The sequence below is a fragment of the Megalops cyprinoides genome, chromosome 1 (assembly GCF_013368585.1).
Source record: "Megalops cyprinoides isolate fMegCyp1 chromosome 1, fMegCyp1.pri, whole genome shotgun sequence".
Taxonomy (NCBI): domain Eukaryota; kingdom Metazoa; phylum Chordata; class Actinopteri; order Elopiformes; family Megalopidae; genus Megalops; species Megalops cyprinoides.
The window spans coordinates 38498797-38511409 of record NC_050583.1 but is presented as its reverse complement, the minus strand read 5'-3'; the positions used below and the strand labels follow the sequence as shown (position 1 = coordinate 38511409).

At 47.1% G+C, this 12613-nt stretch overlaps 1 protein-coding gene across 1 annotated transcript in view; it reads left to right on the top strand.

The window, feature by feature from the left end:
• LOC118784542 (rho GTPase-activating protein 23-like) overlaps positions 1-7675 on the top strand; it is a 32689-nt gene extending 25014 nt beyond the window's left edge. The window contains exons 12-24 of the mRNA XM_036538864.1: positions 315-647; positions 1356-1417; positions 1818-1936; positions 2052-2170; positions 2433-2585; positions 2982-3060; positions 3525-3598; positions 3738-3827; positions 4126-4251; positions 4344-4385; positions 4860-4953; positions 5992-6023; positions 6251-7675. Coding sequence (XP_036394757.1) covers positions 315-647; positions 1356-1417; positions 1818-1936; positions 2052-2170; positions 2433-2585; positions 2982-3060; positions 3525-3598; positions 3738-3827; positions 4126-4251; positions 4344-4385; positions 4860-4953; positions 5992-6023; positions 6251-7675 — 2748 coding nt within the window. The remainder of the gene's footprint in view (positions 1-314; positions 648-1355; positions 1418-1817; positions 1937-2051; positions 2171-2432; positions 2586-2981; positions 3061-3524; positions 3599-3737; positions 3828-4125; positions 4252-4343; positions 4386-4859; positions 4954-5991; positions 6024-6250) is intronic.
• The last annotated feature ends 4938 nt before the right edge of the window (positions 7676-12613 follow it).

The following is a 12613-nucleotide window of genomic DNA, read 5'->3' as shown; positions in this document are numbered from 1 at the left end:
GCTTATTATGCCCAGCTTTATTTTCTCTTTGAAACTGCATTTGCCTCGTAAGCTTCTTCAGATACAAGTACTGCACTCCAACTTCTTCAAGCTCAAGGTCCTGCATTGGCCTGATTTAGTTCAAGTTTTCTGGCTGTATACAGTTATTCGTGACTGTGTAGAGAGACCTGCTTTTCTCCAGACCCGCAGCTGACTGTCCCTTAAGAAGGAGCAGGCATGTTGAAAGCAAGCACATGGAGCTAAGCGTAGAAGTGAGATTCGGGTGAAGAAAGGGGCCCTGATTCCCTCTCTCTGTCTCCACATGTGTGTTGCAGAAGGTGGGCGGCGGCATCCGCCCGTGGAAGCGCGTCTTTTCCGTGCTGCGCTCGCACTCGCTCTTCCTCTACAAGGACAAGCGGGAGGCGGTCATGCACAGCGCGGCGGTGGCAGGGGGCGGGGCCGGGGGCGGGGCCGGCCACGGCGAGGACGAGCAGCCAATCAGCATCCGCGGCTGCCTGGTGGACATCGCCTACAGCGAGACCAAGCGCAAGCACGCGCTACGCCTCACCACGCAGGACTTCTGCGAGTACCTGCTGCAGGCGGAGGATCGCGACGACATGCTGGGCTGGATCAAGGTCATCCGTGAGAACAGCAAGACGGACAGCGAGGTCAGGGGGCTCCCCCAAAAACCCACACCCCTCCCCCTAATATGTGACAGCCAAGTGTTATATGCATGGTGTGTCTGGTGATCCATGTGGTATTTGTTCTCTGTTTTTCAATGTATTTTAAAGTAAGTTACACATTTGTGTATATATTACATTGTAGTTGCTGTCTAAGTGCAGTGCAGTTTGCCTTTAAATGTGTATTAAGGGATGAAGCAAATGTTCCGCTTTTTACTTTCTTACACAACACTGTCTTTTCAGTAACCATTGAACAAACATGAAATCCTGTTTCCACAACATAAAACAACACTTTCTTAAAATCTTCATGTTCAGAGCTGTTTACATTGCAGTTAGATTGAAGAGAGAGATCTGCTTTCTTTTAGGGTACTAGAATGTGTGATTCACAGGGTTGCTTGATTAACAAGGCTGGGTGTGCTCTAATTGATTTGTATTGACTTTATGCCGCTTTGAAATCCAAAACGCTTGAGGTGGAATATTGCGACTTTATGTCAATCATGGCATAATACTATCCCATGTAAATCTTTCACCTTTCTTAGATGACACCTCAGGGAGAACCGCATGTCTGACATGTCTGTCAGGCTTCAGTCAGTCACACTTAGCTACTTTTAGCCAGTTGTAAAGTGTCTGTGTTTGAGCATTTAATCACTAGTCCCCTGTGACATGTATATTTGAACCTGTCTCCTGCTCTTCCAGGATTTGGGCTTCTCTCGGCAGGCGCTCATCAATAAGAAGCTGAACGATTACAGGAAGCACAGGTGGGTGCATCAAAGGAGAAAGGAGGGCCGTTCACTAGACTGGTGCACAGTGGCAAAACATCGTAAACAACACTCCTGTTATGATTTAGACAGAACTGCATATTGTTACTGACACTTCTGGGTTGTTGCAACAGTTTGCCTTGGTGGCGCGTGATTAGGAAACTGGGCTTGTAATTGAAAGGTTGCAGGTTCAAACCCTCAGAGGAGGACTTCTGTTGAGCCCTTGAGCAAGGTTCTTAGTTTGAAGTAAAGAAGCATATGCTGTCTGCTATGCCTGCCCCCCAGGAAGTGATTTCAGCAGCTCTGTGTTTCTGGTAGCCTGTTGTTATTGTGCATCTGCATGAATGAATGCCCTCCAGGTAAGTGTATATCCTCAGTGTCTCTTTGTCTCCCCCCGCAGTCCAACGGGCAGTAAGCCAGACTCCTCCCCCAGGGTGCCCCGCATGAAGCCGCCCTTCCTTCTGGCCAAGACGGACAACACTGCAGGGGCGCCCCGCTCTCCCAAACCCGACGGCAAGGGTGAGTGTGCACCTGCAGCGCCTGCGCTTTCCGCTGCAACAGCCACAGAGGCTCACGGGATGGCCGTTGGCTGTGGTGTAACAGGATCTCCTTGTCCCTTTCTGTCCCTCTGTAGACGAGAGCAGCCCACCCAAGTCACCGTGGGGTATCAACATCATGAAGAAGTCCAAGAAGTCGGGGCCCAAGGCCTTTGGTGTGCGGCTGGAGGACTGTCAGCCCTCTGTCAGCAATAAGGTCAGTCTTTCACGGCAACCCCACCTCCAAAGACAGACACATACCTACCTGAGCATACACACAGGTAAACTATCCACCTATACATGGTAAACGGTTCTTGTCTGTCTACATCTACTGTTACAAAGCTCCAGTCTCATTGTCCTTGCCTAACTGTGTCTGTGTGTATGTTCATTTGTACTGTGTGTGTGCCCCTCAGTGCCCCATTATAAGCCATTATAAACCATCATTAAAAACATGCCCCCCTCTCTGTGTCCCGCTGTAGTTCATCCCTCTGATTGTGGAGATCTGCTGCGGGCTGGTGGAGGACATGGGTCTGGAGTACACAGGAATCTACAGGGTCCCGGGGAACAACGCCGTGGTGTCCAGCCTCCAGGACCAGCTCAACAAGGGCGTCGATATCAACCCCACCGAGGAGGTGAGGGGCACCAGGCACTGCGCTATGAGCGCTGCACCCGTTACAGCGCACGCCTCATTGGAGCAGTGAATATCACATGCCGCATTGTTCATCACAAATGTACAGCCTTTACAATGTTTTCAACTGATTTATGCTAGCCATGCTTAGGAAAGTGGGCTTTTGTCCTCCAACACAGTGACTTATGTGCTTGAATGCCAGCTGAGATGCTGCAAAGTCTAGTGTCTTAACTCTGGAGCCACTAAATAGACATAATGTTTGCATGGTGTTTTCCAGTATGGGTTATCTCTTGAATTGGGGGAGGGACTGATACACAGCTACAGTTCACATGCCAGAAACTATGGAAAGAGTAGAAAGCCTGAGGTTTGAAGCAGATTATTCTCCAATCTGTTGCTACAGAAGTGGCAAGACCTGAACGTGATCAGTAGCCTACTCAAATCCTTCTTCAGGAAACTTCCGGAACCCCTCTTCACTGATGGTGAGTCCTGACCCATCCTGTGCCCCACTTGTCATGTGACCAGCCATGAGAAACAGCCACACCTTAAATATTAATGATGCACCACCACACTGGCTTAACTGGGTGATGCATGAATACATGATGGAATATGATGAATGCGTATCTATTATAATGTATAGTGATTGACATACATGAATCAAATATTGATGGTGGGGTCAAATTGCTCATAAGCTGCCTACTAGCTGGCACAAAGTCCAGACCAGTAAGGCAGTACAGGACAATCAGATATGTCACTAGCCCTGGGCATGTTGGCCATGGTGGTTGGGCATGCTACAGTACCCTCTGTACGCTATACTATACAGATAAATGGATATCATCGGGAAAGGCTTGGTGTCATGTTACATGAGTGCTACAGGTTCAGTCCCAGATCCCAAATTTCCATTCAAGAATGACTGCTTAACTCACCGTCCTCTCTCCCCCTGCAGACAAATACAACGACTTCATTGATGCCAATAGAATGGAGGATGCCAGGGACAGGCTGAAGACCATGAAGAAGCTGGTGCGTTGAAAAGTAGGGGAGGGAACGAGGAAATGCAGACAAATGCAAACAATCAGGCTTTGTTACGGCTCTGTCCTACCTAGTTATCCCCCATCTGTCTCCGTCTCTCTCACACGCTCTGTGTCACTCACTCCCTCAGATCCATGACTTGCCTGACCATTACTACCACACCCTGAAGTTCCTGGTGGGCCACCTAAAGACGGTTGCAGATCATGCAGATAAGAATAAGGTCTGTATTGTACCATGCACATATGCACACTCTGGGTTGCTTACTCAGCATAATGGAGTTGTGGTTTGGATGTGAATTCGTGGATTCCCTCAGGGCTGTAGAATGCTGTAAGTCAGCTCATTGCTTACAGGTTAAAGTAGAGGTGTTGCCATCAGAGCAGTTGTGATACCCTTAGAGGCGGTGCCATAGGGGTGTTTTTCCTCCACCTCTCCACAGAAGGTAGATAAATGCACATGAATCCAGCCCCCCGTCCACGTCTAGCCTCTACCCCTCCATTCATCTCTCCACCTGTATTCAGATGGAGCCCCGTAACCTGGCCCTGGTCTTCGGCCCCACGCTCGTGCGCACATCGGAGGACAACATGACCGACATGGTGACCCACATGCCCGACCGCTACAAGATTGTGGAGACGCTCATTCAACACGTGAGTGCCCCCTCCCCCTGCTCTCAGCAGTACTGACTCCAGCCTCACCCACTGCCCTATGCTGACCCTAGTTCTCTCTCCTCTTCTCCCAGCATGCCTGGTTCTTCAACGAAGGGCTGGACAAAGATGAGAAGGTATGGATGTGGATGCGTAAGAAAAGACTAGGATGTTTACCTGTGTGTTGACTAACACCAGCAGAAGCTGCAGCCAAAACTACTGATAATTCTGGCATATTTATTCAGTGTTAGATGAACAGACCTCAGACAAACTCAGAGTGCAGGCAGCAGATAGTCCATATTATGACCAGATATTCAGCGTCTGCCTTCCCTCTGTCCTTTCTGTCCGTTGCACTTTCTTGTCTGGTAGGCTGCAGTTAATAATAGGAGATTCAGTTGTTACCTGCTTGCTGGTGTACTGTTTCAGACCACACCCATTCAAGAATATTCATGATGAGTCAGCAAATCAGAACACTAAGAACATCAATAACGGCGGGGACAGAACTTTCATTGCAAAGTGCACAGAGCTGAATACCTGGTCACTATGTAGCATAACAGTGCCGTAGGCCACCTGTGTGGCGAAATGCCCACCCCTCCTCTGTCATTCTGCAGACACCGGTGGAAACAGGGGACCTGCAGCCTGTCCCCAACATCGACCACCTGCTGTCGAACATCGGACGCACGGCCCTGCTGGGGGAGGCCTCAGGTGAGACAACAGCTGCCGCAGTGCACTTTTACAGGACCCGTGCCAAGGAGCGCCTTTGCGCTGCACTGCTTCTTTCCTGATGCTGTCACTAGTGTACTTCTGCACTTCTGTTTCTTTCCCTGTTTTCTTGTTTCTTTTCCACATACTTATTTCCAACTTTCTCTCTCTGTACATTTCTGCGTCCTCCTAGCTGAGCCTGTGGAGCAACCACTGCGGTAGGACAGGATTTCCCCTGGCATAGTGAGCGTGTGTGTGTGTGTGTGTGTGTGTGTGTGTGTGTGTGTGTGTGTCCATGCGTGTGTGTGTCTGTGTGTGTGTGTGTGTGTGTGTGTGTGCGTGTGTGTGTGTGTGCCCGTGTACATGTCTGTGGGGTGCATATACGCATGCGTGCATATGTGTGTCATCTGTGAATGTTCATATGTGTATGTATGTGTACAAGTGTGTGTGTGTTTGTGGGTGTGCGTGTGTGTGTATAGTACCCTGCAGATGAAGTCCCTGCTCAGTGTCAGTGTTGCTAAGGCTTCAGTGAGAAAGCATGCTATGTGGAAGCATCCTGCACGCTCTAATCCAATGCAGCCAATGGATTAATGAATTCCAGTTTCACCAGTGTGTACTGGCTCCCCCCAGACACGCTTAGGTGCTAAATGCTCTCCTTGAATGACAGTCACTGGGAGGTAATATGTCATACTCCTGAGGGTCTCACTTCATACATGTGGATCAAAGTCTGCTGCCAGAAGAGAGGAGGCGAGGGAGACTGCAGACTAGACAATTCTGCTGTGCATTGTTTGACATTCAGCCAATTAAATTATATTTATATCCACAGATGCAGAACCGCTGTCAGACCCAAATGCTTTAAAGTGGCTAATTAAGAAAATCCAAACAGGCTGTGTGTGTTTGTGTTTGTGTGTTTGTGTGTGTACCCTGCTCTGTTTCACCTCTGCTACTCCCATTCCTTTTCCTCAGCAGCACACTAATGAACCTCCCCTGTGGTGCTAACAACCCCTCTCTTTCTCTCTCTCTCTCTCTTTACTGATGCAGACTCAACCAACAGCGACTCAGCTAAATCCAAGGTAAGACCTGCTCCTCCAGTCACAGTTCTGGCATATTGTGTGTGAATTCTCACTCAGACTGAGCTACAATCTCAGGGAGATGTGGTAATAGATTCCCCATTTCCCACTGACAGTATGACAGTACAAATTTTAAACTCGGTACCATCAGCACCAGCTTGGTAAACTGAAATAGGAGTGTGGTTTGCAGGTTAGGTCAGCGTTGTGATGTTTGTGACTCTGTATCTCAGGACTCATGGGGATCGAAGCGGGATCTTAATGCCAAGGACTTCCTCTCGCTGTCCATCATATCTGCCGTCACCCGCAAGCGCAAGAAGCGCCCTAATGCCCGCCTCCTGGGCAGCAGCACAGATGAGGACTCGGAGCATGAGCCAATCAAAGCCAGCAACAGGGGTGGGCGGGGCCCAGAAAGGGGAAAGTTAGAGGGGGCCGTGGGGACGGGGGGAGGAGACACCGCGCCCAGAGCAGAGGGCGAGGAGGACGATGAAGAGGAGGAAGAGGAAGAGGAGGACGGGAGAGCGACAGTGGAGGTGGAGGGACAGCCTCACAGCAGGCTGTGTGAGGAGGAGATAGAGGAGGGAGTCACCGTGGGGATGCTGGCAGGAGAGGGCGGGGTCGGGGTGAAAGTGCGGGCGTGGCGGGGCCCAGAGGATGCACGCTCCATCGTGTCGGGGTACTCTACCCTCTCCACCCTGGGCCGCAGTCTGGCCTCTGAGGGGCGCGGCGACGAGGCGGACGACGAGCACAGCGAGCTGGTGAGCGAGACGGACAACGAGAGCGGCTTCGCCTCGCGCTCGCTCACCCAGGAGAGGCCAGAGAAGCCGGCCCAGCCCCCACGCAGCTTCCTGTACTCGCACTGTAAGGCGCCCGCCCCACCTGGTGCCTCCCCCACTCGCAGGTCGCCCCTGCCGACCGTCGATGCGGGCGACAGGGGCGAGGGCAGGGCACGCTCCACCACCCCCTCGTCCTCCTCCTTCTCTTCCTCCTCCGCCCCGCACAGGCTGCACAGCCGGCCCTCCTTCAACTCCCACAAGCTCATCCAGTGCGACACGCTGGCGCGCAAGAAGCTGAAGGGCGAGAAGGCCAAGGCGCGCTCCCTGGACCTGCAGCTGGAGCTGGGCCCAAGCAGCGAGGACGGGGGGGTGGACACGGCACCAGCGGGGGAGGGGCCTCGAACCGGTCAGCCGGGGTCTCAAGGCGGACGGGCGGGTGCCCCGAGAGCCAAAGCCTCATCAAGTAGCAGTCAGGACAGCCTGCACCCGGCCCCTGCCTCGGCCCCGCTCCCCTCTCCCCCACCCCCTGGGGAAAATGAGGCTGCCTCCTTCTCTCCTGGCGGAGATGGGCGGGGCTCGTTGGTGGAGCAGGTGCGGGCTCGCCTCATGACCTCGGCTGACGACATGCGGGCCGTGGGGCTGCGCAAGCCGGTCTCGCCGGAGACGCGCCGCAAGAAGAGCACATGGCGTCGCCACACTGTGGTGGTCAGCCTGGGCGGGCTGAGTGACGCTGTAGCCGCCCCCGCCGACGTCATGCCCGGTTGCGCTTCCCCGCCTGCGGAGCCTCTCACCGCCAAATCCAGGGGCGCCCCCCTGAATTCGGAGCTTGCCTCCCCCCCTGCACGGCACATCCCGGCCTCCACGTTCCACCAGTGCTTGTAGGGACAGCCGCAGGGTGGGTGTAGGGGTGGGGGGGGGGGTTGTACATCCCACAGTCCCCCTGGCCAAGTTCCCAAATAACAGCACTAAGGCAGCTGGAGCAGGAAGGAGGCAGCAGAGATGCAACAGACTTTCTCAAAGGGAGAGGGGCAGAGTAGAAGGCAGTATAATACCTAGCAGGGCTGGGGACATATCAGTATAACAGCAAATACATTCATGGTCTCATTTGTTTCACACTGGCCCTGTTGGCCTAGCAAGGACTTTCCAGTTTTGCCAAAACTTCCTCAAACGGTAGCGTACTGAAACAGGACGTGACTCCGGAGTCTCATTGTCCAATAAATGTAATGGCCAAGTGCAGCTTCATGTATGGAGCTTCTGGCCCCTGCTGTTACTGCTAGCTACTGTGCTAGAGAGCACCCTGCAGTTTAGCTGAGTAGCTGTTAATTCCAGTACTAAGGTGATATTCATGCATAGGGTACACACACACACAAAGAGCAGCCCTGACAGTATTACACAGTGTTACAGCAGTGGCCCTGTAGCAGGAGGAGGGTCAGAGAGAGGCCGCAGTGGTATTTCCCCCTCTGTTCTTTTATCTGTATTTGTCTATTTCAAAGAGCCTGACCTGTGATGACCCTGGTGCTTTTTGGTTTTGAATAGTTTTTCTTTCTCCTGGCTGCTCTGATGTACAGCAGAAGTCAGCTGGGTGTGTGGCTTCTATACAAAAGTGTGCAAAAGTGTGATGAGCTTCACTGCCGGCCATCAACTCCCCTCCAAATGCCCCTGCTGCCTGCGGCCCCACTGTCTGTCCGTCTGTCCGTGTATGTACGTGTTCGTGTGCCTGTGTGCACGCATGTGTGTTTGTTATTGTGTGTTGAGCGATTTTGTAACATTTGTACAAAGCCTTGCTAAGTTAACCTCAATGTATATATTATACATACATACATATATATATTTCATCATAATATTTGTTTTTGATTTTTTTTGTCTTTTGTTTACAATGGTGCATCATGGTGCACAATCGTTTCTTTTTTGCTATTACTTGAAATGTTTCCATGTCTATGTTTCAGATATTTTGTTTCATATATTACTTACAATATTATATATATATATATATATATATATATATATATATATGAAATATATTTTGTATGAAAGATAAGTACTTTTATTGTGATTTGAACTCTCGGGGTGTTTCTGTGTAAAACTAAAACAAAAAACAAAACTTAATGAGATGACTGTTTCCTTTTTATGGTAAATGTTTCTCATGGCTTCAGCTACTCTGCAAAAATCTTTGAGTTTATTCTTCCACCACAACGGCATAAAATAAACCATCCAACATTTCACTCAAATCAACAAAATGTCAAAAAGCAGTTGTGCTATTTTCAGCATTTTAACCCTCTGTGTGCTTTGAAAACTCTGTCCTCCCCTTTTTTGGTGTATCTACATAAAGCAACTTTTAATTAGAGCAGACACTGACCCACTCCTCACTCCCCATTAGACATTTTGTGTAAGTCTGAAAGGAAGAGAAGCAAATCATGACACACTCTGTTTCATCTGCAGCATCTCATTTGCCAGCATGTTTGTGTTGAGCTCAGCCCATATTGAGACAAAAATATTGAGACACGTGTATTTATTTAACCTGGGTACCTCAGGTGTGAGGTTTGAAGGAAACGTTCTCCTCTGACATCATATGATTGGCTCTCTGTTATAGTCTATTTATGTATAGAACCTACAGCTGAACTTGAAATGTCCATTCTGAATCTGGGTATCCAAATACACCTTTCAGAAAAGCCTTGCCTTGCTTACTTGCCTCACAAACCTCTTCAATCATGCATACTTTTAGGGGAGTAAGTCTGCATCCAGATTTTGCTTTGAACTTCTCCATTTTCCTTACATTCTCCATGCCTACAAGTTTACAGTAGAAGGTCCAGGGATATTAAATGTATGTAAATGTTCTGTAGACAGTTGAAATGTTCGTAAATGTCACTTTTCCACAGAGGGTTGGTGTCCTCATACAGAGCAGCCAGTAAAATCACTTTTAAAGACTTTCAAGTCAGGTCACGTGCCACTATCCAAGTATTGAACCAAAAATAATTTTCCCTCAAAAGATTTTTCTGCTGTCTGCTCTGAGACAAACGCTTGATGCTGTCTAGATTCTCCTCATTCTGCAGTTTCAGTAATTGGAATTGTGCCCTGCTTTACCCTCACCCTGTGATTGGTGAGGGTAAAGCAATGCCTTGACCAAAATGAAACTTTTGTTTCATTCATCCAGGTTATTTACACTCTGATCTAACATAGTGTAAGCAGGCAACAAGAGCTAAATTTCATTCCTGAGAGTTCAAAATCTTAAGGTTTAGGTCCTCAGAGGTCATCCCCTAGCCTCAGTCTTGGACCATTTGCCAGATACTCCCGTATATTAAAATAACTAACTGTACATGGTAGAGGAAACAAGGGACTGAATGTAGTGCTGTAGGTCCTTAAAACTCATCGGGTATGCCTGGTGTGCCCCTAGGCTGTGGGTCATCCATATAAAGGTTCAGGAGAAATTCCTTAAATTAAGGTCCCCAAATACTAACATTTGGACATCAAAGATCTGTTATAGATTTTAAAGTTTCTGTTTTGTTCTTCTCCATTGCATAATTGCCTTTCCTCACGAAGTCCCTTGGAAGTTTCCTGTTTCTGGAGCATCTTCCTTCTTGCCACACCTCAAGTGGCATTCCTCTTATGCTGCAGTTCCTCATTCACCGCAACACTGTTTTCACCTGTTTCACTTTGCGTCATTTTCCGCCTCCACAGTCTGAGGCCTCCTGAGGTTGATGAAAAAGCATAACGACTCTTACCTCTGAAAGGCTTGGAAAAGCACACTCAGATTAAGAACACATCTATGCAGTTTCTGTGCTCCCTTTGGGAACACAAAAAAGCAACGAGAAAAACACAATGCTGCTGTGGAAAAGCTTTTTTTGTTTCATTTTTTTTTTCTTTTCAGATAAACAACTTCCTGTTGTATCAGTTGTATTCAGGAAACTGAGGGACACTGGTTACATGAAATTGTGGGTTACATAAAAAGAAAATTGTGGTACTTTCATTCCATAAGGAATACAGTGTACAGTGTTATGGTAGGTTGTCAATTTTCCAGAAACAGCAAGAAACCAATTTCAACCATTCCTACTGAGGCCTTGAAGAAAAACTCAAACAATAATATCACAGAGATTCTTGTGTATCCTCTACATGTATGTATCTACATTTGAAACTGTATGCAAATAATTACTGTATAGTTTAAGATTTTTGTACATATTGTCTTCAAATGTGTAACATATTGTGAAAAGAGTATTTTGAATTGTTCTAAGAATACTGTTGCTTAAATGAAACTGGCCTGACGTAACTAAGGCAGCATGCATGAGACCAGTCCCTTTAATTCTTACATGGTTCAGTGCTTTAAAAAACAATGCAACCCCTTAAACAAGGTCTATATATGTTGGAAATAAATGGAATTATGTACAAAAATGACCAGGCGTGTACATTTGCTTGGGGATTGATGATATCATGGATTTACTGAATTTGCCCAGTAGATTTATATTTCTGTGTCTGCATGATATATTGATGTCATTGTGGTCTGCAGAGACCATGGTACCCCTATGTTTTAGTAATCTTTAGTAAAGTTATGTTTTAGGGCTTTAGATCTGAAAAGATCCATTTTGGGTCAACTTAAAACATGAATTTTAATATTTGACAGTTGCACAGTATTGTTATGGTAGAAGATAGCCAGGGGATATTGTGTAGACCTGCAGAAACATAGATGTGGATGTAAGTTAGTGAAATTTGATGAACAGTGATACGGCAATTAAACCATTACAGCACACCAGATAGGGTAGAAAATATACATAGGCACTTTATTTCTGAGCCAAACACACCATGTAGAATCCTCAGAAATTATTACCCACATATGGTAACAGTTTTGTCATGTTTGGATAGTTCAGTTATTCACAGTCAATTCAACTGCAATTGTATTTAACTGAATAGTGTTAATGTTGCTGTGATTGTTTACATCTGTGATAGTTTACATAATTTGTTCATTTTCTATTTTTATTCCCTATTTTGAAAAAAGTGTTCAAAAGTGCATCATCAGACATGTCATAAATTGAATACATATCACATGAATGTGTGAAAGCGGAGGATTAGACTCTTACTCACTTGTTTTTACTGGCCATTGCTGTTTACATGGGAAATATTGGGAGAGGGTTAAGAATGGACAGGACAAAGAGGGCGGTCCGTCTCAAATATTGTGTAAGTATGTTTCTGTATTTCTGTTTTGCATTGCTAAAACCCCCGGTTGACATTCCTTTTAATGAAAATCAGTTTCTAAATAAAAAAAAACTAGCTGGCTAGAATGGACAAGTATTTTATATGTCACAAAATATCAGTTATCTTTACACTTTTTTGGAGGAATATCAATGATTTTAGCACAATATTGTTTTTACTGAGTGTCTGATAAACTGTGGTTTTTATAGGGGCATTTTGTAAATTGGTGGAATAAATACTCCATAGGGCGCATACCTCTGCCACCCTTAACAGCTGCTGCATCAGCTCTAAAATCAAATTACATCTTCAGTGTCCTGTAGGTAGTAATTTCAAAAATTTTAATCCAAGTCCATCTGTAAATTTCATATATCCTTTCTACAGATACACACGCGCGCACACACACGCACACCTGAATAGACACCGTTTTAATCACATGACCTAAGATAGTCCAGAGGCACTAACTGATAGGCTAATTATTTCTGGTATAAAACAGAAACATGCCTAAACACCAAGAGTTCCATCATAAGAATAAAACCATTAGAAATCTACATACTGTATGTCTGCTGTTACATCACCGTAAACTCCAACGCAGACTTGTGAAATCTGCAGCCTTAGAAAAACAATACATAGATGCTGTACTGA